We start from the raw sequence: 25,396 nt of genomic DNA, 5'->3' as shown, positions 1-25,396 counted from the left end.
ATTACACGAATAGCTTTGGCAAGCTACTACGATGGAAATGTGAGTGGATGACTGTTTTAGCGTGTTGTAGCATTACCAATGTTGTTCTGTTACAGGTAGCTAGAGGAGTGGACCTGCACTATGAACACAAGGAACTGTACTACATCAAAAACTCCCCCATGAAAGTCCTTGTTCATTATGATGAGTCTATAAACAAGTGAGTTATAGCTATGCTGTGGTTAGCTGTCGAAAATTTTAACTAGTTTATTGTGTCTAACTATAATTATTAATCATTAATTTTATGTCTCTTAATAGACTGAATGAAGCTGATGCAAAAGTTATAAAGGTACTACAATGAATTTACTACATTTTTAATCTAGTCACATACACACAACACACCAAATTATACAGTATTATTGTTCACTCAGTGTTCACTGATGCCAGCACTAGTAGACTGGGTATCTAATGTCATCAAAGTTCACTCATCACGTTCCAGATTCCTCTTGGAGAGGTACAGCTCCCTATACAATAACATCATGGTAATTGTGGTAAATTTCTTGCAGGCATTGCTTAAATAATTTTAATTACCTGATAAATGGGAAAACATATTGTAAAAATGGTTGTGCGGCTGAGACCAAGTGTGGTCCAGTTACAATACCAGAGAATCACTTACATGTAAGCTGCCATACAATAATATACTGTGACATTATGCAGTATTCTACAGGGTTGTGATAGTTGTACTAGTGGGGATAAGTGTATTACCAGGTCAATTGATGAGAAGTACACGTTAAAAGGAGACTACGTACTTTATGTATCTAGTATGTCGGACTTTCTATGCCAGAGTCGTAAGTATTCACATTATAATTACCATACATTAAGCACACTGGTGTACAATTACAGACTACTTATCTGCCAGTCATTGCCAACAGGAAAAAGATTTTGACAGGTACACACAATCAGCTCATAAAGTACTGATGTAATTATTTACAAATTGACTACAATTATTCTCATCTTTGTGTAGTTAAAAAGCCACACATATCAAATAGCCTCTAGGGATAGTAAAAGTTAACAGAAAATGAAAACTTTTGTTGCTTTCCATCCCAGTTTATTTATCATGTACTTGACAGTAGATATTGTTACTTCTTACTAGACCAATTGCTGGATACCTGAACCTCTGTCCCGGCACATTATTCAGTGATCCATCAGTATTCCAACCTCTACTCACTGCTGCCATGCACGAGCTGCTTCATACGTTGGTACAGACACTATACTTAATACTGTATACTTTGTTATCATATATGTGTACATGTGTACAGGCATTTTCCAATGAATTGCTTCCTTATTTTCGTGACAACTATGGAGCCCCTAGAACAGCGCGAGACAGCTTTGGGCTACCAGTGGTAGAAGGATATCAGTAAGAAAACTGACACATCTGTGAAACTCTATAGTAACACATTACGCAGGTATGAGATAGACAATACACTGATAAGAGTTAAGAAGCCAAAATGGACGACAGTCAAAGATGTCTTTCACACAGTTACACTGGTTACAACTCCAAATGTACAGGTGTGTTATATTTGAGTAATTATTCCACAACCATACCAACAATACCCCAAACAATAGAGAGAGACAAGAGAACATTTCCATTGTGATAATATGAAGGGTGCAGAGGTGGAGAATCAAGGTGTCAAGATGAGAAAAACACTACACTGGGAAAAACGACTGTTTGGAGTAAGAAAGACATGCAATCTTATTATTATATGCTGATCACATTGTGATAGAATGACTTGATGACTGCTGACTACTCACCAAGTTCAGTAATTTCCAGGATAACATTAGCTTATCTAGAAGACACTGGGTAGGACATAAACCATTGTGTTTACAGTTATTTACATATTGTGGTCACAGATGGTATAAAGTGAATTACAGCTATGCTGGACAACTCATGTGGGGAAGACATAAGGGTTGTAATTTTGTAAACGACAGTTGTGGGGGCTGGATTCAACACTGCCGAGCTAAGTGAGTTAAAGAACTATTTGTAGTGTGTGAGATTTGTAAACAAGAGTATAATTGTGAAACCAAACATGAATAGGATAATAATATAGTATAGCTTCAGCAAATAATTACAGCAATAAACTTTCATTTACCATCAAATTACCGATAATTATAAGTAGTTCATCACTAAAAGTATATCCTGTAATGATATAGGAAAGAAGATCCAACTCCATTTTGTGACGAGGATGATTACATGAGTGGAAAATTCAGTTGTACTGATGACCACAAAGTTATAGCTCGCTGTAACATGAGGAACTTCACGTACCTTCCCAAGGAATATCAAGTTAGCACATGTACACATCATATCAGTTCTAATCCTGTTTTTGTACAGTACTTTAGCAGTGGTGATTACATATACCCGGGTGGATCACTGCCTAGAGCTGACTATTGCCCATTCAACCAGGTAACTACTCTATAATTATAGCTGATATCACTCTGTATATATTCTATAGGAGGTAATAGAGTCATCGCAGGTTTTGTTCTGTAGCAACATCTATGCACCAAAAGGTTAGCACATATAAATAGCCAGTACAGTATAGACCCAACACATGCAGTTATATAGAATACACCATACACCTTCACTTGTTTGCAACAGTCACTCTAATAGTTGCAATTTATACAGGAATTAGATATCTTGTTGGGATGGAGTCTTATGGCTCAACCTCTGCCTGCTTTAAACATGGAAAGAAATGGGCTCAAAAAGTGCAGAGGAGAAAGAAAAATGAAATGATTGAGACTCAAAGAGATTGGGGAGCTGGTTGCTACAAAGTCAGTATACTCACTAATAGTAATACACATTGACATATTTCTCTACAGTACAAATGCACTGCACACAGCGTAGTGATATCAGTGGCTAACAGTGAATATGAATGTACAAAAGCTGGTGAAATAGTAAGAACTAAGTCACCATAATCATATCATTACAATATGTTCAACTAGATTGAAGTATATGCACCATTTGCTGGAATGGTTCATGAAGGAAGTCTGATTTGTCCAGAATACAAAAAGTTGTGTCATGTAAGGAGATTACATAGACAAACAATGTTGATCATATAATACCACAGACGTATGGCTGTGACAACATGTGCTCCAGACACGGCTCTTGTGTGAACAATGTGTGTCACTGTGAACCTGGATACTATGGGAAAGACTGCCGGTAAGCATTTACACAAATAAGTTATAAAGTTTTGACCATAACTATCCACAGATATTCGTATCAGATGAAAACTTTGACATGTAGCAATGTTACATGTAGGAACGGTGGTACATGTGTCAATAATGACATGTGTGGATTTACATGTCAATGTCCCCCACAATACTCTGGTGATTACTGTGAACAGTATATATGTCCTACTGACTACTGTAGTGGTCATGGTAGATGTGTGAATAGTTTCTATACTGTGATGTGCCAATGTGACGAGGGCTACACTGGATCACGCTGCAACATAAAACAAGATTACTGTTCTCTGCATGGTAATCCCTGCAAAAATGGTGGTACCTGTAGGAGCTCTAGTACCAACACCTTCTACTGCAAATGTCCTAGTCACTACACAGGTATTCTCTGTGAAGAGTTATCAGACCACTGTCATGATCAGCCATGCAAAAATGGGGCCACCTGTATTAACATTCATGATGACTTTTATTGCCATTGTCCTCAGAACTTTGTGGGGAGAAGATGTGCAAGATACAAACCTAATAAAAAGTTTCAACCATACAGTTCTCTACGCTGCCACTGCCTGAATGGAGGAGTCTGTACACAAACTGATGATGGCTTCAACTGTACCTGCTTACAAGGATACACTGGAATGAATTGTGAACATCAAATTGATCCATGTAGCAGTAGCCCATGCCCAAATGGAACAAGATGCATACTAAGTGATGACAGTAATTATACTTGTGAATGTACTGGTAAAAATTGCAGCAGTCAATTAACAAAGGATCCATGTACTCCAATCCCATGCCTCAATGGAGGTACATGCCTTGCCACCACTGAAAATGATTTCACTTGTAAATGTGTGGCATCATACTATGGAAAACGATGTGAGAACAGTCCTTGCACTCCTAATCCATGCAAGCACGGAGGAGAATGTTCAATGGAGGAAGGTGGGAAGTATAAATGCCACTGCCATCCGATGTACAGTGGAGAAGACTGTCAGGTACACCTTACACCTCAGTCAATGCCTTGTCCATCACAAACGTGTCAGAATGGAGGAGTGTGCAGCCTTACACTAAACAATACACAACACTGCATTTGTCCACCTCAATATGAAGGGCCTTACTGCCAACAACAAAGAGATCCTTGCCTTAATCATGATTGCAAAAATGATACAACCTGTGTGTCTGTAGGATATGATGATTATTTATGCGACTGCCCAGAGTCTTCATGTAACACATCCCTGGTCAATCTTCAGTGCCAGAATGGTGGAAGACCAATAGATACTTCAAATGGAAATGTGATATGTGTGTGTACACCAGGGTTTAGTGGACCGCTGTGCCAATATACTAACCACACTGATCTATGTGTTCCTGATCCTTGTAGACATGGTTCTTGTAGTGTTGAAGATGACACCTACAGCTGTCAATGTAGTGAGGGTTATATGGGTGATCACTGTGACCAGCCAGACTATTGTGACCTAGGCTACTGTATGAATGGAGCCACTTGTGTCCACAAGAATGATACCAGTGAGTGTCTGTGCACTGATGAATTCCATGGAAAATTCTGTTCTATCCCAAAACGTCATGACTTGGTGTAAAGAAGATGAACATTGACTCAAATTACTTATCACATGATACAATTTGTATAACATATATATGTATGAAATTGTACTATAATTTGCTTACCAGACATGTAATTCTTCCATTATACTAATTAGTACGCTCATTTAATATCTATTAACGATGGGCCGGGGCCACTAATTACTGCAGCTCCTAAACATTCATTGTCATCATAAAACACTGCGTACTACACAAACAACAGATAACACAAGGTGTAGTGTAACAGTACTCACTTGTCCAGGAGTGACTGCTCTAAAAGGATTTTTAGCTGCTACCACTTGGAGACCACCTCCTTGTTCGCTAACAATACAACGAGCTGTGTAACACAACATTGCTGATGACATGTACTCTTCAGTTTTATATTACTTACTTGAGATGGGACCACGTCGATCCTTTACAGTACACTGAAAGTTTTTAACAGTAATAGGGTTACCACCTGATATCCAATGTGGTTGATGAGTATAGAACATGTTACAATAAAGAGCATCATGATGTGGTCCTGGTACCTGATAAGTGGAACACATGCTCAACACTGTGCAATAACAAGTGGCTATTTCCCACTTAATTGTACGACATGAAACAAAAACTTTGAAAATAACTGACTTTATATATCTTGGCCAAGGGAGAGTAGCTTTGCTAACTGGTTTTGAATTTAAATACATTACAAAATCAGCAGGTTTGAAAGATTATAAAATTTCTTCATATCAAAACATATGTATGAGATTTGTCAAATCGAGCATTTTCAGGTGGTCAACATTAAAAGATTTCAAAACACTGGGTTAAATTTTACCCTTAAAATTTAAGAATTATGCACTAATATCTGTTTAATATCTTTTTTGAAACCTCAGCTTGGTAAACAGGCTGATCATAATCACATCATTCCTTGTCATTCATTGCCCAATGCAAAATACATGTATTTTACACAACATACAAAAACACTAATTTACAACCTTTAAGTCATAAAATCTCTACAGCGCACCATACAACAAAAGAAAGCCCTTGAATCTCTCTATCTAATTCCGACCGTACAAACGGGAAAATTTTGCCATAGCGACAGTTATTTACTGCGGATGATGACATAATACGCTCTCCATACATTAACCTATTGGAAAATTTAATTATCTCGGCAGGAAAATCCCAATTTACAAGTTGTTATCCTCAACCAAATTTGCTAAGTTTGGTATCATTCTACGCATGCTTAATAAGACTCCAACCGCACAAATTGTTTAACAGGTTAGTTTACTGAGATACGTTAAAAAATATGTGTTTTTACAGTTTTACGGGCATTCCGAACACGTAAATTTCGTGGTACAAGGCTCCTTCCCTTTGTTACTACACAAAGAACTTACATATGAATCGAATTGCCTTTCATTGAGGAATCTGATAAACCAAACCTTGTGTCTGTCAACCACAGTACACGGAAGTTATGGCGCCTTGTTTAGAAGATGGTGTTATTTTATGTAAAACGAGCGTAACCTATTCAGAAATCCGGAATTTCTTACAAAAGTTTTGATACGTATAGACATTTTAAAATTCATTCTCCAGTAGTCTTCTTGTCCTGCACTTCATGTTAACATAAGGAATATTTGGCCATATTGACAGTAACAAGATTAATTGGCATGTAATTATTATTACAATATCCTCATGGCTGATACACACATGTAGACACCATAACATATTGTCTGTATTGAAATAATGTGTAAGACCATTGAGATTATTATTATACAGCGAACTTCACGACACACCGTGATATATAACACTTATTTTGTTGAAAAATAAAGTCAAACAAATGTGACAAATATTTGTGGTGCTGATAACTTAAGATGCACATATGGGATGGCTACAAGTCATAGTGCTTAAGTACCTTAGTAATATGCGTACAATAATTGTCGTAATAAAAAGCCCTACAGATATACATTACTTTCAATATCACCCAACCCTATGTCAGGCCTCTTTACATGTTAACCATATATGACTCTTGATGATATTAATTGACAAGTGTACCATTTAATTCTCTGAAATACGATAATATTTAGTAACTATAAATTGGTTCATTGCTACTACAATCAATTCTAAGAACTCACCACAACAATTTCATTAGTCTGAACATTCTTGCTGGCCACATAATATGCACTATTATCTAATGATAAACCACTTCTCTGCCCAATAGTGTAGTACATGTGACCTTGTGATACAGTACTCAGTTAACTGGTGGACCCTATTGTTGCTACCCACCAGAATGTTGTCCAACCACTTTACCATCCAGTGTTACAAACAAGCCTGTCTGACAACCTATGTACTAACGAGAAAAATAGTCTAGCTAAATTGTTGATTTGTAGCTAGGTACCTCTTTGATAAAATTAGAAAACTTTCTTCGTCCAACAAAACAAAGTCCCATGCTCTAAAATAAGGAACACTACAATATACCAACATCATTGTTATATAAATTATATACCTCTTTCTTGGCTGCAACATCTGCAAAACCTGCATCTATGGCTATTTGCTTCACTTCAGTCTTTTTAAGATTACCAACTGGAAATAGCACGTTTTCTAAAACTCTCTGTTGACAGGCACAAAACCTTAATAAAGATGTACATCCACACACACACTACACACCAAACAAGACACTAAACTACCTGAGATAAGGTTGAGAGAAAGTAGGTTTGATCCTTATGCTTGTCCACACTCTCCAATAGTTTCCACACTATTGCAGAAAAAAAGAATACTTCACCTAAATCTGCATGCATTGCTATGTTATAGATACCAGAGATTGAGAAATAAAATGATGTGGGTATAAATGGGTATACCTCTTAATACCAGTCCTAAACTGAGATAAGTATCATTCCAGGGAGCAGCTTTAGTGAAATCAATCAGTGTACAGCTGTTGTTAGTAGAAAGCCTCATAAGAGCCACGCATGATCTAGTGCCATATAAAATTTGTGATCATGGCAATTCTACAAAAATTCAAGCCTCTAAGATGCGTTGTTAGGATATCACCGGTTGTTAATGTGCTATACAGAGATTGTTAATGTGTATCACAGAGGTTGAGCATTTGATGAGACGTGACATTTCACCAATTTGTTTGACTATCTCTCCTAGCTACCATGAGATGACTTGACAATTATCGGCCATAATTAACCGATTATCACAATAATTAAAACTCCGGTGTGAATTTATTCATTAAATTTTCTGATATTTGCTGCCTATTAAATTAGAATCACTAGCAAATAAAACACTGCATGGTGCACTGTGTAAAGAGTAGGAATGGCATGAAATGTTTTAACAAGAACTTGAATAAAACTCTATTAAAAATCTATTATCAAAAACTGACAGTCATAACAAGATAAGTGAACAGTCACAACAATGGAAAGGTAATACCACAAACTAATAAGTACCACTGAACACTGTGACATCATTGTTGCCTCACTCATGTACGGGTTTTGTTGTATAATCATAGCTGTTTATTTACTAAAATATATACCCAATAAATACATGTTGCTTTGTCGTATGCATAATTACACACAACAGAACATAGTGCATAATTATATTATATTAGCAAGAATTAATAACAGTGAAGGGAGAGTGACTAAAGAAACAAACCAGATGGTCTGTAATTTCTTGTGGTTGGAGTAAACAATTAATACATGGAGCCTTCTTTGCCATAGTGCTACTACAAAGAAGATTACAGAGAGTATTGTTGGTACAACTACAAACTGTGAAGGAAAGTGAACATGACACATGTAATACCACACAAAAACAACCAAGCTGTGTAAAACAGGTGCGACTTTCAATACCCTGGATAAAAAAAAGTTGTGAAATCAAAGGTGGTGGCCAATGTCTGCATTGCAATGATGTTAATGATAATAAATGGCATGACCTTGTTTGAAATAAAATTTTAAAAACCACAAACCCTTTACACAATCATAACTTACAACATATGTACAGGGTTCACCATGAACCTGTAGATCTAAGGTAAAAGTATCTGCCCTGTATCCACCGTGGTTGTGTGCAAGTAAGAAAACATTTAGAGTGACAACTAAAGTGTTTAATAATACTGTGACATAAACAGACAATGAGTCATTTGGTTTATGGAAATGAAGCATGATAGTTAATCAGATTATTAATTCTTGATCAATTTGAGGTTTGTTTCATTGTGTAATGAAACAATAAATAAATGCACAACTGTATACCATATGGACTTTTACTCACTATAATTCAATATGTTTTACTAGAAACATAAACTTTTACAACCATTCAGGTTATTAAATACTCATGCAGCTATTCACATTTAAGTACATCCATCACCTTTACCACTTGTACAGGCAGTCGATCTACGCATATAAGCAATGCACTGAGGTTTGAAATAAATAGACAAAACATTACCATAGCAACAACTTTTTGAAGGCGTAAGTTGACAAACTGACGAAAAAGCACCCCCAGACATTGACTTATTTCAAACAGGCTAACCATATACTAGTGTCATACCCAAGACACCTCAATTGTAAAGATGTTAGATACTTAGTTAAGTTAGGCTAAGCTTTAAAGCCTTACAGGTAGCCAGTAACTCATGACTATCCCAAAATCACTGAGTTGTTTGAGGTAGTCATACCTTTGCCATCATGTTTAACTCTGGCATAATGGCCGGTTGCAATTAGATCTGCTCCTGATGTCATATTAATGTGTTGCAGGAGTGCACCAAATTTGATCCTCTCATTACACCAAATATCTGGATTAGGTGTAAGCCCAACTTGATAGTCAGTCAACATCTCACTACAGTGATGACAAGATAATGGTTGTCTGGGTAACACATTCTATAAAGTACATGACATAGGAAAGCTACTACAATCATGTAATATTACATCATATTATGTTAAATGACATCACATACTGTGATATAATGGTAGACGGCAAATGTATTTATCTCAATTTAAATTATATACTAAATATGAATACCAAGAGTCTGACAGTTCACAAAACACTATTGGCAATGTACCAATTCCATCAGTAAATGATTGAAAATTGGTTCATCAGCAAAAATTGGCATGTGTAATTATTAGCAGAAGTATTGGATGATCAATTTTACTGATCCTGATGGTATCAATTTCAAGACAAAAAATATACCTGGTTTAGCTATGTAATAGTAATAACACACATTCATGAGGTTAAGGGTCCATGGACTGCTTAGGGTACAAACCTGAATGAGCAAGCGATAAATATTTTGTGGCATAGTGAATGAGTAAACAGTACCTATTTGCAATAATGAAGGATGCTATGGACCTTATCCGCATTTATGTCACAACATAAAATGGCAGCAATGGAGTGGGGACTTTGTACACAGAGAGATGATGTTTCTATGTTCCAGCAGGAGCAGAGGTGAGGCATACATACTTAGAAATGCATGGCCTGGTTTTGCCAGATGAACCTATTTCACATACACTATTACACGTTTACTAGCCTATCCCATGGTTCTGTGTCGTGAAAGTTGCAAACAAAGTTCATCTGTGTTACTGTGTGATGGAGTCCCAAGGGCGGATCCAGGAGCTGGCAAGGAGAGGGGCACAAAAAAGCTAAGTGGTTGAGTAGAGCAGATTCTCTTGCATTTTTAAAGTAGCAAATAATCACCTCTTAGCATTGTCTTACACCTTATTTTTTACAATTTTGGCCTTTGTGAAGGCTTAAAAGCTGTTTTAAAGGGTAGAATGTCTTAAAACCACCAACACAATAATTATTTTTAGAGGCATTTAGTATCCACGAAGGTGCTGGGTAACAGTCTGATGGCTTCTTTGGCTTGTTTTAGGTGAGTTTGCAATAAATGGTAGTAATTATTATGGACTGACAAGACTTAGCATTTCCATATGGTAGGTATTTCAATCAAAAGAAGTATGGTTCCTCTACAAAGTGAGGGGGGGGGGGGGGGGGGGGGGGTATTTGCCCCAAATGCCCCATCCTGGATCCGCCATTGCAGGGGGGTAGGACATAATGTCATAACACGTATGATTTTTGTGTAATGTAATTGAATTCCAATGATAATTACATGATGAAAAACTAACGTACTAGCTACTTGCATCATTGTAGATGCTAAAGACTACTAGTGACTAAGAATACAGTGAACAATAACACAGGTACCTGAAAATACGATCAGAATTCATTCTAAATAATGCTCTATTGCAAAATTCATTGTAAAATTGCTGGAGCTCAATGAAACTCAAGACATGAAATGTTTTCTACACTAGTGAATTACCATTTCTGACAATAAATCCAGCACTAATCTTCACAGCTTACTAGAGCTATATAATACCGTATGCTAAAAATGTACAATACGTACATGTCATGCAATTATTGTGACGTCATGTCCTACCTCCTGTGCCGCCATTGAGTCCCCACACTATTATAGCCATTTTGGAAATTATTACATCACATTTTGTAATAAGGACCATCAGTACCGGCCTTAGACCCACAATGAAACTAACTTAATTAGTTGGTTCAATGTTAATGTGGATGTAGTGCCAACTTGTAAATTAGTAGAACCAACTTCTCATCATAAATGAAAACACATAAAAGATTGACTATGCAGGAAGGATTTCTACTGTCTTGGTACGCCTGCAAACTTACAATAGCAACACATAGCAACACAATTTAGAATTAGAATTTAACCTTTTTTAACCTCAAAAATTAACAGAGCAGTCCTTTGTCTCTTAGCACACCAAATTTTAATTATATCATATGAGTGAACATCCTGTTATAAGGAAAATCGCGACGCCTATCGTGTGCCAATTACTGGCATGGTGTACCTATTATCGGCAACTGTACTTTTGTGATTGACCAATTATCAACACGATGTGTGATTTTGTATGTAACTTCATAATGCCTCATTGGTTCTTTGTGAAATTTTATGGGAGGTGCAGTCCTTGAATAACTCCGTTTCACAGAAGTTTTCCAGCCGTTCAAGAGATATCCAGAGTTGGGGGTAACTAGTTACTTTTGTAACTAAGTTACGTAACTAATTACTTTTAAAGTAACTAGTAATATAACTAGTTACTTGCTTTGTAACTAGTAACTTGTAACTAGGAGTAATTGTTTGAAAAGTAACTAAGTTACAATAGTTACATTGTAACTATAATTAATTATGCTTTAAAAGCAAGAGCACTTCAATTTTTGTGCCATATATGCTACAGCCACATTAAGTAAACAGATTCTGTGTACTGTTCTCTATGATTCAGCTTGAGTAACAGATGTAGCAATAATTAAAACTGACCTAAAAAAGCCACAGAATTGTTATTTTAAGTGCACATAGGTATTGCATATGCATATCTGAGCAAAATTCATGTTACAAAAGTTAAAAACAAGTCATAATTTATACTACGAAAGTAACTAGTAACTAGAGTACTTAGTTACCTTTTGAAAAGTAACTGGAACTGTAACTAAGTTACATGGGATAGAAGTAATGTGTAACTAGTAACTAGTTACATTTCTGAAGTAACTACCCCAACTCTGGAGATATCCAGGTTAGATATAAAAGCAAACTGGTTTCCAATATAAATTATTTTACACAATTCCATGCTTAATTAGCATAGCTTGTATAGCACTTGAACAATAATAATCACTGAATGAAAATGATTCTAACTTCTAAGAAATGTTTTAGAGGACATAACAGCCCATTGTGGAACTTGGCAGCCTCCATATACCCTTTAGCCTCTATAGTTTACAAGTGCTGATAATTGGTACAGTGGACCCTTGCTTATCTGAACCTCAGTTATCCAAACACCTCAATTATCCGAACACCAATGTGACTGTTTTATTAGATTATTTTGTCATCAGTGTGCATTCTATTAGAGTAAATGACTGTTCTATTAGAGTAGTTGAACAAAGCTCTGTATATAAATCAATGGGCTTCAGTTATCCGAACAATTTCACTTATCTGAACACTTTTGGCAACTATAAGAACAAAGCTGTTCAGATAACTGAGGATCCACTGTACCTGCCAATAATTGGCGACTTACGCTACAGCACAATAGTACTGTATAGTAGGGACCACAAAGGAGTAGGCATGGCCCACGAAATAACATCACCCAAAAACATCCTCAATTTTCCTAGACGATGATGAGGCAGTATTGGTTAGGTAAAACTGAGCCCAAACAAGCTTTCAGATTGACCCAATACACTTTCAACAAGTTGCTACGAAATTTTTAAAAACACTATTAACAGAATTTTCTACTGACTGACTGAGTAAGCAACTGACTGATGCCTTCAGACAAGCATAACTTGATAACGGCAAAGGCTACGGGCTTGATTTTTTCACTGTTCGACGTCACTTCAGCCTGAGAGATGCCTATTGGCATACTACAGTACGTACAATGCATTCTTCATGGACTTACCAGTGTCCTCCTTTGTGTCCCATTCATCTTTGCTGACAGTGAAAAGTGCCAATTTGGCGGTAGCACGTGATGGTTTCCCTTCGAAACTAGAAATTGTCCATATTTTTCATAGTGGCTATTTTGATTGTAGAGGTGCTTTTCAAACAGTTCTCGATTTGTACTGCTGTGTAATGGGTTGAACATAGCTGATAACAAAGCGGAATGGATACTTCACTTTTCAGACAATAATTGGGGCGCACAGCGCCATTTCTTTCTTTTGGTATGCGACATAGCTGACAACAAAGCATAATGGATACTTCACTTTTTTCAGACGATAATTGATAAAGCTGGGGCGCGTGGTGCCATTCACCAGTCATAGTAATTATTTACAAAAAAAAGTTAACAAACAAGTATACAAAAAAATTTGGAATTTTCAACTAGAGTAAGGACCATAGCACATCGATAAAAAGTACTGAAACAAACTGTAGTGCACAATATTAAATCACAGTAAAACAATAACAAGTATTATATCCCTACTGTGCTCAAGATACCATAACAGAAATGCACAGTAGGGATATAACACTTCTTATTGTTCTACTGCAATTTAATATCGTGCACTACTCCAGCTTGTTTCAGTACTTTTTATTGATGTGCTATGGTCCTTACTCTAGTTGAAAATTCTGTGTACTTATAACTGTTGATGTTTTAGGAGGTTGACTGGGTGGTTTTTGTATGCTCTGACCACCTTAGCAAGATCACTACTAACTGTGAAGAAGTCTGGTCTTTTGGCTTGCAACTGAATGATTTAGACTGCTTGGTAACTGAGCCAAAGACAACAATCATATCAACTATCAAAGAGATACAGATGTCCACTACTGACCAACAAGAACAACAAGAACAACAAGAACAACAAGAACAACAAGAACAACAAGAACAACAAGACAAAACAAGCAACTGAAGTTCCGTCAACTATCCAGCAAACTGAGCCTTTCAGCCACAAAGAACAACAAAAACAAACCTCAGTTGGAGATGCTGCAAATTATTTGAAGCAACAATCCACCAATGCATGGAAACAGCAAAACTCTATTGGAGAACTTGCTAGAATGAATTGGGCCAAGATTCGCTGGTTTAGTAACCACCTTTTTAGTTTGAAGACAAAATATACAGAAAGTCACTTCGAAAATGAGTGACTTTGTTTGTAGTGGTTGAGTTCTTGAGTATAAGTACTAAGTTTTCCATTCCTGGGTTTTGAGCTTACCACTGTGTCATTTGAAATGCAGAATCCCAGTAAATTTACCTTATTTTCATTGGATTCGCAATCCAAATAGCTATTTTTGATATCAATACATGTTTTATGGATTGCTTAAGTAAGGGAGTTAATTGTGGCTGCTGCCCATTTTACTTCAACAAAACATACAGTATAGTATTTTTGATTGTTCTATTAGAGCGTATAAATCTTACCAACCATTGGAAGTACATGTAGCTACTTGCATGAACATCTTATGACCGGTACAGAAGGTAAATGGCAAGTTAAATAAACTTCTGAATATAGACAATTATGATTATTATTATTAGTATGTTGTTAATTGTAAAGCTACAGGGTAGGGAGGGGGTCATTTGCTGTGACAGATCTCGGGAAGAAACTAACTTGTAGGAGTTCACAGTAATCTTAGAGCTGTTAAGAAATTGCTAAAATTTAGTAGCTTTGTGTGAGGACTCCTGTATCTAAATAAATGTGAACTTATTAGTTACAAAAATGGCATTACATTACATTGTCAAACATAATTGTTATTGGCTCACTTGATACCTGAACACATTGTTCCAATATTCCTTTACAAACGTCACTTTACTACATGGCATATCAAGTCGATGGCATATGTTCTGCACTGCTCTGTATTCTTGTTCAGCATTACAATGTCCTGTCTCGTCCAGTTCGTCCCAATTGTGCATGAAGACACCTTTTACCCAGTGGCCTTATGAGTGTGGGCACATGGTGGCTTACAATTGGTATCTGCTTCATGGTACAGCAATGTTTGCTCACCTGCTGATTTCATCAACAGAGCAGCCACTGTAGAGTCTACACCACCTGACAATGCAACTATCACTCGCTTACCTACCATGGTGCACTTCAATTAGCACGACATGCGCTCACGTGATCTTAACAACCACGCCTTGAAGCGAACCTTGAAGTATGAGTGCAGATGAAAAGTGGCATTTATACTACTGGCCCAGTTTGCCTGGAAGAGGAGACTTTGTGAGGCTCATGTTTGAAGAAATGGGGGTGGAATACGTGGACGTTGGTAGAGTCGAAGGTGTTCAAGCTGTGCTGCAGTACTACAATGGCACCGCACCCGGATTTCCCGTATACTGTCCGCCCATTATACGTCGCGGAGATTTAGTGATGAATGGGACACCAGCTATTTTGCAGTACCTGGGTAAAGTATCCGGAATGTACCCGGATGGTGATGAAAATGAGGCACACGGATGGCAAGTAAGTTCTTCTGTGCATGTGCACAAAAAGTAAAGTCTTCAGCTGCTGTATGCATAGTCACACCTACCGTAACAAGAGTTGGGGTAGTTACTTCAAAAAAAGTAACTAGTTTCTTTGAACTAGTTACTTCTGATCCCATGTAACTTAGTTACAGTTACTTTGTAAAGCTAGAAGTTATATGTTACTATAGTTACAATCATGCTTGTTTGTTAACTTTTGTATCATGTTTTCTCAAATATGCTTTAGACGGTTATTCCTGGAGTTATAACTTTAAAAGTATAATGTAATTGGTACAAAAGTAACTATAGTTACCCCCAACTCTGCCAATAACTTGCTTGCTGCTTGGGTGCTATGAGTCACCACAGCCAAATCCTCCTGGGGGAGTAATCCTGCAGGAAGTTGGTACCATAGATAGATAACTCCACACAATCAGTTAAAGCCGTTCTTCCTTGCAGGAATTTTTACAATACATACATACAATACACAACTACTAAAACAAACTACAGTTACAAGTTCAATTACAAACAGGATAATGCATACACAAATAATCATTACGAAAACTACTAAAATGGCCTCTGGTAATGGTGAAGTTGGTTAGGGTTGGGCAATATTTCAATAAATCGCCAATATCACCTAAGCAAGTGCTTGCAATACATGTATTTTGCCTTCGCAATATTATCACATAGGCAATATTAATCGTATTTCACAATAATTATCGCATTGATCATTTATTTTATGTCTCTTCTAGGCCTCATATTTTGATACCGTTTGTGCTTTTTATTGCTAACTATGTCGATTGGTTAACTTGTTAGCAAAGAAGTCATGTTTGTAAACTAATTCTCAGTGAAAACATGCAGTCAAATGGACTTTTCAAACTATGTAGTTGTGTTTCAATTTTCACATGCAATATTGCATTAAATGACTCATGCAATAATCGCATCTCACAAATTTAATATCACCCAACCCTAAAGCTGGTACCCTATTCTACCAATGGGATACTTTATATCTAAAGAACCGCTGTGAGAAGGTAAAGTTGTATCGATATGGAGACACAAAAAATGGTTTAATCCTTATATGATAATGAGTTTGGGTGCTACCGTGTCTAACAGTTGAAGGTATGGACACCAAAGAACCTCACCCATGTATTTGCTCCCCCAGTAAGCGTCAAATACATACACACGCACACACACACCAGACATGTACACAACATCTCAATATATACACAGATCAATGCTATAGTCACTGACCTAATGGGAGAGGGACATGATGCCTATCACCCTGTAAAAAGGACTGGCACCTATGACAGTCAGAAGGAAGCTGCAGCACCAATGATTAAACAGTTCCGAGAAGAACGCCTGCCAAAGTACTATAGTCACATAAAGCTATAAGCAATTCTTGTATGTCTTTGTAGGTATCTAGGATACTTGGAAAGAGTCTTGAAGCTTAATGAGAAGAATGGCTTCTTCTTGGGCTCAAAGGTGATCATGTATTACTCCCACATGTGTGTTCATATTACTGTTGTTTAGTAGATAACATATGTTGATATTGCCGTGTTTCATGCTCTACGAGCTGCTGAGTTCCAGTTTCCAGAGGACTACAAGTCCCTCCCCATACCAACCTTGAGGGCATTCAAGGAAAGAATGGCAACTCGGCCACGCATAGCTGCCTTCCTCGAGTCACCACGATGCATACCTTTCTGTGGCAACTCTATGATGTGACAATACCAACACAATACAGCTTAAAAAAATATTTTTATACATTTTAATATAGAGTACATAGGATGTGTTAAAAATCTGCTGTTTATCATGATTGAATAGATGCACTGTCTTCATCAGGGCTGGCAGATAGTCTGCCAACTATTCTAGGGGAGCGTTCATACTTCAGGATGCTGTCTTTACTGCTGGCCCCACTGCTTATCCCACTACTAGAATCAGCTGACTTCTCATCTTGATCAATAGATATGGATATTTCTGATGGCTTAACAGCTTTCTATATACACAAAATAGTGTATGTAAAGCAAATCTAGAATGTGATACGGTACTTACGGACAAAACAGAGTTTGCACGAGTGGACAAGAAGGAACTTGTACGGGTGGAGTTTCTCCTGAAGCTGTAGGTAGACTCCTGGCCGCTGAAGGTTGAGCCGACAGTAGAATACCACATCTTTTTGCTAGACTCGCGTACCTATAACAATAATAGTGGTATAATGATTGTGTAATGAAATAAGGTACTTACTGGATGAGACAGCACCACAAACAGAAGGAATATCCACAGACCCTGTTAGAAACACCACAGAACATGCAATAAACACAATCCAATAATGGGACACTCACTTGAAGTGAAGTGAAGATAGCAAACAGGTAGATAAAAGGAAGTAGAAACTCGTGAAAAGAAAGTAATCCAAATATCCAGGTTACTCCCATACTGATCATAAGAGAGAAACTACCCTTGAACCAATACCTGTAGGTATGCGTACCATTAGCATGTGATGTACACAGCTTCTATTCACCATGTATTCTCCACTTTGGACTTTGAAGAATTCCTGTTGTGCTTCCACATTATTCTGATAGCCATAATTAAGAAGCCAAGATTAATCTGATTAAGATAGTTATGAAAGTGGAGCACACACGATCATGTTTGGCCTTACCACTATGATGACAACAACTGGAACAATGAAGGCCCATATGAACTGGTCGTCATACGTCAACCAACACCTAGGCAACAGGGACTCAGTGTGGTACACATATTGTGTGAACTGTTAGCTTACACATCATCACTGCCATAACTCCACTCATTTGTTCTAGCCAGTCCCAAAGGAACACACATTATCATGTACAGTAATGGACCACCTACAGTGTGTGTACACATCACCTTGTGGATGTATATAGCTATAGTCTTACCATAACATAATAGTGTAAATCCTGTGTAGTATTTCCAGTCAACTCGTGTAAACACTTTCACCAATACAATATACAACACTACTCCCTCCATTAACATCCACATGAAGGTAGTGAGGAAGAAGTAATGGAGTAGAATGGCTATTGTAGCACAGCCAGCCTGTGGGGCAATACACTGATAAGATTATCCAGTGGTGTACTACAGTTCACCTCATTGGAGGTCTTGTCTGCTCCCACTACAAATATCAACTGAGCAATGAACAGTGTACAACACAAGTTGATGTGCACAAAAGTGCGGAGACTCCACAATGCCCTAGAGGGGTTATCATTTAATTCAGTAAATTTGAATTCTCAACATTACTTTAACACAAGGAAACAGACTACTGTGACTAGCAGACACGGTAAGGAAACAGCTACCCCCACATAAGTGATGACTTTTAAAGCAGTTTCATGAGCAGTGCTTATCTGTGTGGATTAGATGAAAAGGTTAGCATTTGAGAAAACAATTTTACCTTTGAACTAGTTCCACTTGTATCAAACAAGACAGCAAAGTGTGTGAGGTGATTACATCTACAGATAGTGTACATGTCAGTGGAGTTGAGCTGTTCACAACCAGCTTGTGACCAAAATGGCTTGTAGTTGCCATCACTATAGCAACAAACAGGGTGTGTTAAAATCCAACATTATTAGGAAGACTGGCCAGTTCTTTACCTGCTAAGGTTGTAGAATGCACACACTGGGGCTTCACCATTGCCTGGCTGCAGTGATGATAATAAATAATAGTAGATTATGTAGTAGTTGATAACGTACTGTTCTATGGGTTATGTTGAACTCCACAACTGAATCCGCATCAGCAGGGATGACTAAGTCACCCAATGTCACAGAAAACACTGAAGATTCCAGTGTATAATTTCTACACAACAACAACAAAAGTATTTAAAGTGTATTAAGGATATAATTAACTTACGATCCATTTTCATCCAAAATGTCAACAAAGAAATCACTCAAGTTGTAGTAGAGTACTCCACCAACACGAGCTAACAAGTTACAACTCCAATGACAGTCAGTTACCTGGTTACACAAACACATACTTGTACTGTTTGTAAATATCTTAGGGTCCAAAGAGATCTCGCCATTCCCTTCAACTGAGAACACTTTTGTGGTTTTGTTTGCTGATGGTCCCACTTCAACTGCAGTCACACCTAAATGTTGAACCAACGTGTTAATGATATTATAATTGGGGGAATATCAAAACATGCTTACGAAGATTGTCCTTGTTAACATCCTCTGATTCTGAGCTGTGATACTTTAAAGCAAAATCATCAGTTTGTGTTAATACTGATAGAGTAAAATTAATCCTATCTTCCTGTAAACAATAATACATCAGTAATGTGTGAGTGTTGAGGTCTGATAACCACCTCAGGTAAATTCATTGCAGCAACCAGAGCTTCACCTTCCAATAGACTACTAACTACAGACCCAAATTTCTACATATTGTACAAATCCCATACATTAATCAGAACAAGCTTGTAGTGAACACACCTGGCTGAATTCTTTACTAACAGTCCCACTGATCTTGTCCAGTATTGTACCCATTAGTTCAGTTATTTGCTGTAAATCATTACTCATGTTATATGTGGGTGAAGATGTAGTGAAGTTCGCGAGTAAACTGATTCCTTCATCAGCTGAAACATCAGCCACCTAACACAATAAACACCACAATGTAGTATCCAGACAACAATGGAACTAGCCGTTAAGAATTTGGTTTGTATTATATAAACCACGCACATATCAACTTACCCTATTCCCTAGCTCAGCAACACGTTCTGATATTACTGGTCTACCCTCAGGACACATTTGTGATACAGTAATATTGTTAGGCTGCCAGTAAGGAGCAGAGCCATTGTACACACACCGTCTCCTAATTCTGTCTATAACACATAACACAACATAGCAAGACACTACAACATTATTGTAACTCACTTCTGTTTTGTATACAATATCGAGTTACTTCACTACCAATTGGTATTTCTGGCCACTGCATATTTCTGATTTCTTCTCTGTTACAAGATGCTCCAGCTATATAGTTTAAGTACATCAAAATACATGTAGTGTAGAAGTGTACCTGGAGGTAGGCCAGTTCTACAGACATTAAACACATCCACAGCTGAAGGCTGCCATAAGGCAGAAGATCCATCAAACTGACATGTCCTTGTGATGTTGACTGGAAACACAAACCAGTACATACTATTTGCATTAGTTTAATTACAGAAATACCTGCAGGGGTAATATTACAGGAAAACAGGAGCTCCGTGCCAACATACGAGGCCGGCCAATCAATGTTAGACACCATGTCTAACAGACACTCTATATCAAGGTACAATATTACAATACATTGAGCTGTTGTGCATGTAATTCCATGACATACTTCTGCAAGTTGAAGAGGTGATCGTGATAGAGTCCGGTGGTATACTAGATGTGATGTTAAACACTCTTGTCCTTGCTTCCCTCTCAGAACCATCCATCATCAAATGTAACTCTGTGGCAGAACAGGTAGCAGCTGTATTACTTATATTTCCAGAGTAACATTCCCAATATCTGTTTAGTATCCTGTAATACAACATGTCAACCAAATTGTACACCTGCAAATCTCCCTAACTCTTTATCCTCTTCAAATGATAAAAGTGTATCAAGTCCTCCAGGGTCACATTCAAGATATATGTCATCAATGGCCCATGCTGGATTTAACTCTGAATTATCTTGGATCCAACGAAGTTGCAAATGATCAGAATTGTTACTTAACTCTATGTCCACCTCCACTGCTCTGTCAGCTACAAAACAGCACACATAAATGTGTTATAATCTAATACATCTCACCTACTTTGATTAAAATAACGCAGGGTTGTCCATGACTCTTCGTTTCGGTATTGTAGTAATACTGAATTTGTCATTATATCACCAATGACTGGCTGTGCATCTTCAGTACAAAACTCTTGTCCACTTGCTACTGAGAATGCGAATTCCACATAGCTGTAATACACACCAAGTTGTCTGGTAACCCATGGCCACATACCCACCCATACATTGAGCTAAGTAAACTAGAGAATTTTTTTTAATAACCTTGAGGAAAATATTACCTAGCAACTATGTATAAAGAAACCTCAATAATTCAAACGCTCTTTGTGATAGTCACAGCACATCATAGTGAAGCCACACAAACACCAGACATTACTAGCTAAGAATAAAGGCCTTACATGAAAATGAACTGTAGCTGTTATCAGTTATCTGTTGTATCATTGTAGCTACCAAGCTGGCTAAACACTAATCATGTTTACAATGTTTTTGAGTTCAATCCATAGCTTAGTCATATATCAGTAGAATCACCAACTTGATTCAGCTAGTTGTAATGATTTTAACTTGACCAGCAAGTTTGCCTATTACTAGATACTATTTTGTATACAGCCACTACTCTCTGCTACATTAGTCAAGCTCACTTCTGAACATTTTGAAGTAGTCACTTAATTAGCTTGTGTCTATTATGCACTGCAGTAGAGCTGGGGTCATTTTAATTTTCACTGTACAAATTGGCCAAAGGTGTTTATCATAATTTTTAATATTACCACTACTACACAACAAAGACTAATAAGCAGCTATCAATTGCGGGGTATGACATTAGTCTAAATCTTTGTCCAGCATCTTACCATCTGGTGCTGGTGGCAAGGGGTGCTGGTCACCCCGGGAATAAAAAAAATAATTTAAAACAAGAAAAAAAAACGACCAAGGCTTGATCACGACACCGCATGGTCCTGTTCAGGCTCGCATCTCATGTCAAGCTTTCACGAAACTTTAATAGAGGAGCCGCGACAACTAGGGATAGGCCATATACCATTAATATGCTACAATTACACATTCAGAAGATATAAAGAGCGAAACAGTCTTACAGGCGTCTTGACCAGCAAAGTACGCTAGACATACACACTGACTTATTACCATGTTATTCCCTGCGCGTGGCCGCCACAAAACAGTAGTGTGAGAATTATGAATATAGTCCACATCTCACTCCGACCTCGTTTTACATCCACTTTCTCGCCAGCGAGCAACTGTAATGATTTTGCAATCATCAATGGCTCTATTTCATCACTAGTGGGCGTGGTGACAAGCTCGTGTGTTAGGTTTTCTTGGGATACTTTTAGTAAATTATCATTTTTATCAGGGATGACAGCATCAGTCAAGTAGGCTGTGCCCTGAATTGTACATATATACAATATGTTCCCGGTTTAACAGCTGGGTGGCTCGACCCGGAAAGTTTCTTGCTCAACAGTAGCATTAAGTCCCTGCCCAGGCATGCTGGTGTGTGCCGTGTTGTACACATGTACCCATACTGTGACACACCTGACACATACAACACACTTGGCTGCACCCTGCAGAGTAAGGGTGTTGCTTACCACCTGCAAGTGACTTATGTGTCACCTTGTCCTCTACATGGAGGCTAGCTGACTAGCAATACCTGGCTACATGGTTAATGGTACTCACATGGCCACTAGTTAATGTAAGTGCCATAAGGAGCCTACAAGGTTACATTGCTTGGTGGTAATGGACTGATACATGCCCATCAAGAACCTACAAAATTAATAGTTTTGTTGTTGTGCATCATACCTATATGTGTAAGTCTTGGATCACATGACATCAGTAATAATGATTCACAGCCATGCAATGATAGCTTCTGCAGTACATGGGACCTTGCCATTATCCATACAGCAATTATCATTATTATTATTAATGTAACATATGTAATTCATGGTGTAATAGTTACAAGTATGTTTCACATCATTTCAATCAAAAACATCTACTTAAGACAAACACAATGTGTTCCAGGCTTCCAGCTATGAATACCAGTTGACATGCATAAATCAGTATGTGTCTTTTTAGACTGCATTGCCAGCTGTGAAACGATCTTACAGCTATAGTGGTGACCTGTCAGAGCTGCTGTGATTATCAACCAGATGGTGTCTCACTGTTTACATAGAGGTACTCTCTGTGGTGAAGTGATTCACCAGCACTGTATTGTATGTGCTCAGCTGACATACAAGTTCTGTGGTTCCGGAAACCTTTAAGATTTGTATAACAGAAGCACCAAAATTTGGCAGCTGTATCACAGTGATACATAAAAGACAACAGTGCAGTGTAGTATAATAAGCTAACAGAAAAAACCTTAATGGTAACCATATTTGAAAATTCTGCCTGTGTCCCTACATAGTTTAGACAGCCCATTAACTCCAGATGTAATTCTACTGTCATCATCTAGTCTACTACTGCATGTCATTACGTGTGTGTTGTGTGTGTGTGCATGCGTGTATGTGTGTGTTAGGGTGTGCAGCATAGCCAAGTGACTAGAGTATCAGCCTAGTAATCAAAAGTTCCCAGTTTGATGTTTGGTGATGCCAAGTTGGTGTTGTTGTTGCTTTCCTTGAGCATGAAACTTTACTCACATTGCTCCAGTCTACCCAGCTGTTTAAATGGGCACCTGGTGACCTGGCGTCAACTGGGGAAGCAGCCAGTAACATCAATGGGTACTTGGTATTAACTGGGCAGGAAGTAAATGCCAAATGTCCATGTCTCTCACAGCAGGTGATGGGACTTTGGGTGCCTACACCCTCACCTGTGAGATATGGTACAGCCTCCTGTGGTATCGTAGTCCTGTCCAAGGAGGATTTGCTTGCACTGACTCCTAGCATTTGAGTAGCACACAGGTATCCCAGTGCTGGTCCACTGGGTAGTCGTGACTGTGCTAGCACAGCAGCTGAGAGCTTTGCTTTTTGCTCTCTGCGTGTGTGTGTGTGTGTGTGTGTGTGTGTATGTGTGAGTGAGCATAGCCAAGCGGATAGAGCATTAGCTTGGTATAATCAAAAGGTTTCTGGTTCAATGCAAGTTGTTTTCCTTGGGCAAGAAACTTCACTCACATTACCCAGCTGTTTAAATGGGAACCTGGTGACCTGGTGTCAACTGGGAAAGTATCTCACCCAACTGTAACACCAATGGGCACGGTAGCCAAAGACTTTGTTTTTGCTCTGTGTATTCGTGTGCCGGTGTGTGCGTGCATGTTTGTGACTGCATGCATGGCTTGTAAAGATTCCAATGAAGTGTGATGCACTCATACCCATACACACCTCAGGTGTGCAGCTGAACATACAGTGCTATTTGTGCTGCAACTATCAATTGCCAACAATACCCAGCATGCATGTATTTCTGACAAGCAGATGCACTGAGCAAAAGTAAAATTGAAAACACACTTACACGCATAATAGTATACAAGGATATGCACACTACAAGCCATAGGTTATATACATACAGTAATGGTCAGATCATCATTGTTTTTAACAGTTTCCAGGCTATGATGGGGCAACCTGGTTCTCTTTAAGTGACCCCACAAGCAACAACAATAACACATGTTTCTCTTTTACAACAATGAGTAATTAATTAACACATATTTCTTAAAACTTGTTTCAAAACTCGTTTATCCAGTTATTATTTTCTAATAATACATGCATAATAATTAATTATATTACTTGTTCACGTAATCCGCAACAATCATCACTGGCTAATACTCCATGTCCTTTGAAAATTCTTGTGTCATAGCCTGCAGGTACCACAAATAGAAACATGTAGGTAGTATAGATAGACAGATAACAGAGATATATACAAATTCATATGGCCTATGAGTCCTCTTTGTGAAAATACAATCTACATGATGGAGGTCTGATTTGTTATTTGGACCTACTAATTAAAAGTCAATGCTCTATATGGTCCCACATGACTAATGATGTTGTGATGATGTAGATAAGGTGC

At 37.9% G+C, this 25,396-nt stretch overlaps 4 protein-coding genes across 8 annotated transcripts; 2 read left to right on the top strand and 2 right to left on the bottom strand.

The window, feature by feature from the left end:
• Nucleotides 1–256: 256 nt before the first annotated feature.
• On the bottom strand, nucleotides 257–15,335 carry LOC136262414 (tRNA-specific 2-thiouridylase MnmA-like). Of its 4 annotated transcripts, XM_066056673.1 has the most exons (13): nucleotides 15,205–15,335; nucleotides 14,971–15,136; nucleotides 9,419–9,579; nucleotides 8,742–8,845; nucleotides 7,446–7,513; nucleotides 7,265–7,388; nucleotides 7,157–7,210; nucleotides 7,045–7,108; nucleotides 6,894–6,994; nucleotides 5,180–5,315; nucleotides 5,043–5,125; nucleotides 4,876–4,996; nucleotides 257–500 (listed from the first exon to the last, which is right to left on the bottom strand). In XM_066056673.1, the coding sequence occupies exons 1-12, from the start codon at nucleotides 15,281–15,283 to the stop codon at nucleotides 4,913–4,915; spliced, it is 1,224 nt and encodes a 407-aa protein (XP_065912745.1). In that variant the 5' UTR covers nucleotides 15,284–15,335; the 3' UTR covers nucleotides 257–500; nucleotides 4,876–4,912. The 4 variants fall into 4 exon arrangements, with proteins under 4 accessions (XP_065912745.1, XP_065912746.1, XP_065912747.1 ...); XM_066056674.1 differs by lacking the exon at nucleotides 4,876–4,996; XM_066056675.1 differs by lacking the exon at nucleotides 8,742–8,845 and having other exon boundaries at nucleotides 7,265–7,369.
• On the top strand, nucleotides 547–4,907 carry LOC136262413 (fibropellin-1-like). Its single transcript, XM_066056672.1, has 17 exons — nucleotides 547–654; nucleotides 704–824; nucleotides 880–925; nucleotides 1,130–1,235; nucleotides 1,296–1,393; nucleotides 1,443–1,545; nucleotides 1,603–1,710; nucleotides 1,761–1,837; nucleotides 1,888–1,998; nucleotides 2,188–2,317; nucleotides 2,366–2,437; nucleotides 2,487–2,541; nucleotides 2,657–2,802; nucleotides 2,851–2,925; nucleotides 2,974–3,051; nucleotides 3,099–3,190; nucleotides 3,242–4,907. The coding sequence occupies exons 2-17, from the start codon at nucleotides 800–802 to the stop codon at nucleotides 4,785–4,787; spliced, it is 2,868 nt and encodes a 955-aa protein (XP_065912744.1). The 5' UTR covers nucleotides 547–654; nucleotides 704–799; the 3' UTR covers nucleotides 4,788–4,907.
• LOC136262417 (glutathione S-transferase-like) lies at nucleotides 15,309–17,463 on the top strand. The gene is made up of 4 exons (XM_066056679.1): nucleotides 15,309–15,654; nucleotides 16,881–17,017; nucleotides 17,066–17,132; nucleotides 17,184–17,463. The coding sequence occupies exons 1-4, from the start codon at nucleotides 15,355–15,357 to the stop codon at nucleotides 17,370–17,372; spliced, it is 693 nt and encodes a 230-aa protein (XP_065912751.1). The 5' UTR covers nucleotides 15,309–15,354; the 3' UTR covers nucleotides 17,373–17,463.
• Nucleotides 17,344–22,710, bottom strand: LOC136262412 (adhesion G protein-coupled receptor E3-like). 2 transcript variants are annotated; one of them, XM_066056670.1, is made up of 26 exons: nucleotides 22,541–22,710; nucleotides 21,432–21,580; nucleotides 21,210–21,381; nucleotides 20,979–21,160; nucleotides 20,828–20,917; nucleotides 20,676–20,774; nucleotides 20,534–20,629; nucleotides 20,351–20,481; nucleotides 20,093–20,251; nucleotides 19,969–20,037; nucleotides 19,814–19,916; nucleotides 19,642–19,752; nucleotides 19,518–19,587; nucleotides 19,361–19,463; nucleotides 19,262–19,308; nucleotides 19,063–19,198; nucleotides 18,912–19,015; nucleotides 18,761–18,863; nucleotides 18,554–18,710; nucleotides 18,421–18,502; nucleotides 18,301–18,367; nucleotides 18,163–18,248; nucleotides 17,987–18,113; nucleotides 17,889–17,930; nucleotides 17,700–17,837; nucleotides 17,344–17,643 (listed from the first exon to the last, which is right to left on the bottom strand). In XM_066056670.1, exons 1-26 carry the CDS (start codon nucleotides 22,669–22,671, stop codon nucleotides 17,458–17,460), a joined length of 2,940 nt encoding a protein of 979 aa, XP_065912742.1. In that variant the 5' UTR covers nucleotides 22,672–22,710; the 3' UTR covers nucleotides 17,344–17,457. The 2 variants fall into 2 exon arrangements, with proteins under 2 accessions (XP_065912742.1, XP_065912743.1); XM_066056671.1 differs by having other exon boundaries at nucleotides 21,432–21,557; nucleotides 22,541–22,673.
• Between the last annotated feature and the right edge of the window lie 2,686 nt (nucleotides 22,711–25,396).

The sequence above is a fragment of the Dysidea avara genome, chromosome 7 (assembly GCF_963678975.1).
Source record: "Dysidea avara chromosome 7, odDysAvar1.4, whole genome shotgun sequence".
NCBI classification, from domain to species: domain Eukaryota; kingdom Metazoa; phylum Porifera; class Demospongiae; order Dictyoceratida; family Dysideidae; genus Dysidea; species Dysidea avara.
The sequence above is the reverse complement of the archived record's forward strand: the minus strand, read 5'-3'. Positions and strand labels throughout refer to the sequence as shown.

What these genes read in the sequence shown, in the direction of transcription:
- LOC136262413 (XM_066056672.1), top strand. Translation starts at nt 800, where the DNA reads ATGTCGGACTTTCTATGCCAGAGTC. An exon ending in GGGAAAAACGACTGTTTGGA is followed by an intron (nt 1,711 to 1,760) that starts GTAAGAAAGACA and finishes ACATTGTGATAG; the next exon opens with AATGACTTGATGACTGCTGA. An exon ending in ACCTTCCCAAGGAATATCAA is followed by an intron (nt 2,318 to 2,365) that starts GTTAGCACATGT and finishes GTTTTTGTACAG; the next exon opens with TACTTTAGCAGTGGTGATTA.
- LOC136262414 (XM_066056673.1), bottom strand. Translation starts at nt 15,283, where the DNA reads ATGGTAGGTAAGCGAGTGATAGTTGCATTGTCAGGTGGTGTAGACTCT. An exon ending in TATTGGAACAATGTGTTCAG is followed by an intron (nt 9,580 to 14,970) that starts GTATCAAGTGAG and finishes TCATCACTGTAG; the next exon opens with TGAGATGTTGACTGACTATC. An exon ending in AGTTAAACATGATGGCAAAG is followed by an intron (nt 8,846 to 9,418) that starts GTATGACTACCT and finishes TAAACACTTTAG; the next exon opens with TTGTCACTCTAAATGTTTTC.
- LOC136262417 (XM_066056679.1), top strand. Translation starts at nt 15,355, where the DNA reads ATGAGTGCAGATGAAAAGTGGCATTTATACTACTGGCCCAGTTTGCCT. An exon ending in CGAGAAGAACGCCTGCCAAA is followed by an intron (nt 17,018 to 17,065) that starts GTACTATAGTCA and finishes ATGTCTTTGTAG; the next exon opens with GTATCTAGGATACTTGGAAA. An exon ending in GCTTCTTCTTGGGCTCAAAG is followed by an intron (nt 17,133 to 17,183) that starts GTGATCATGTAT and finishes GTTGTTTAGTAG; the next exon opens with ATAACATATGTTGATATTGC.
- LOC136262412 (XM_066056670.1), bottom strand. Translation starts at nt 22,671, where the DNA reads ATGATTGCAAAATCATTACAGTTGCTCGCTGGCGAGAAAGTGGATGTA. An exon ending in TAGAACTGGCCTACCTCCAG is followed by an intron (nt 20,630 to 20,675) that starts GTACACTTCTAC and finishes TAAACTATATAG; the next exon opens with CTGGAGCATCTTGTAACAGA. An exon ending in GTGCAAACTCTGTTTTGTCC is followed by an intron (nt 17,644 to 17,699) that starts GTAAGTACCGTA and finishes TTGTGTATATAG; the next exon opens with AAAGCTGTTAAGCCATCAGA.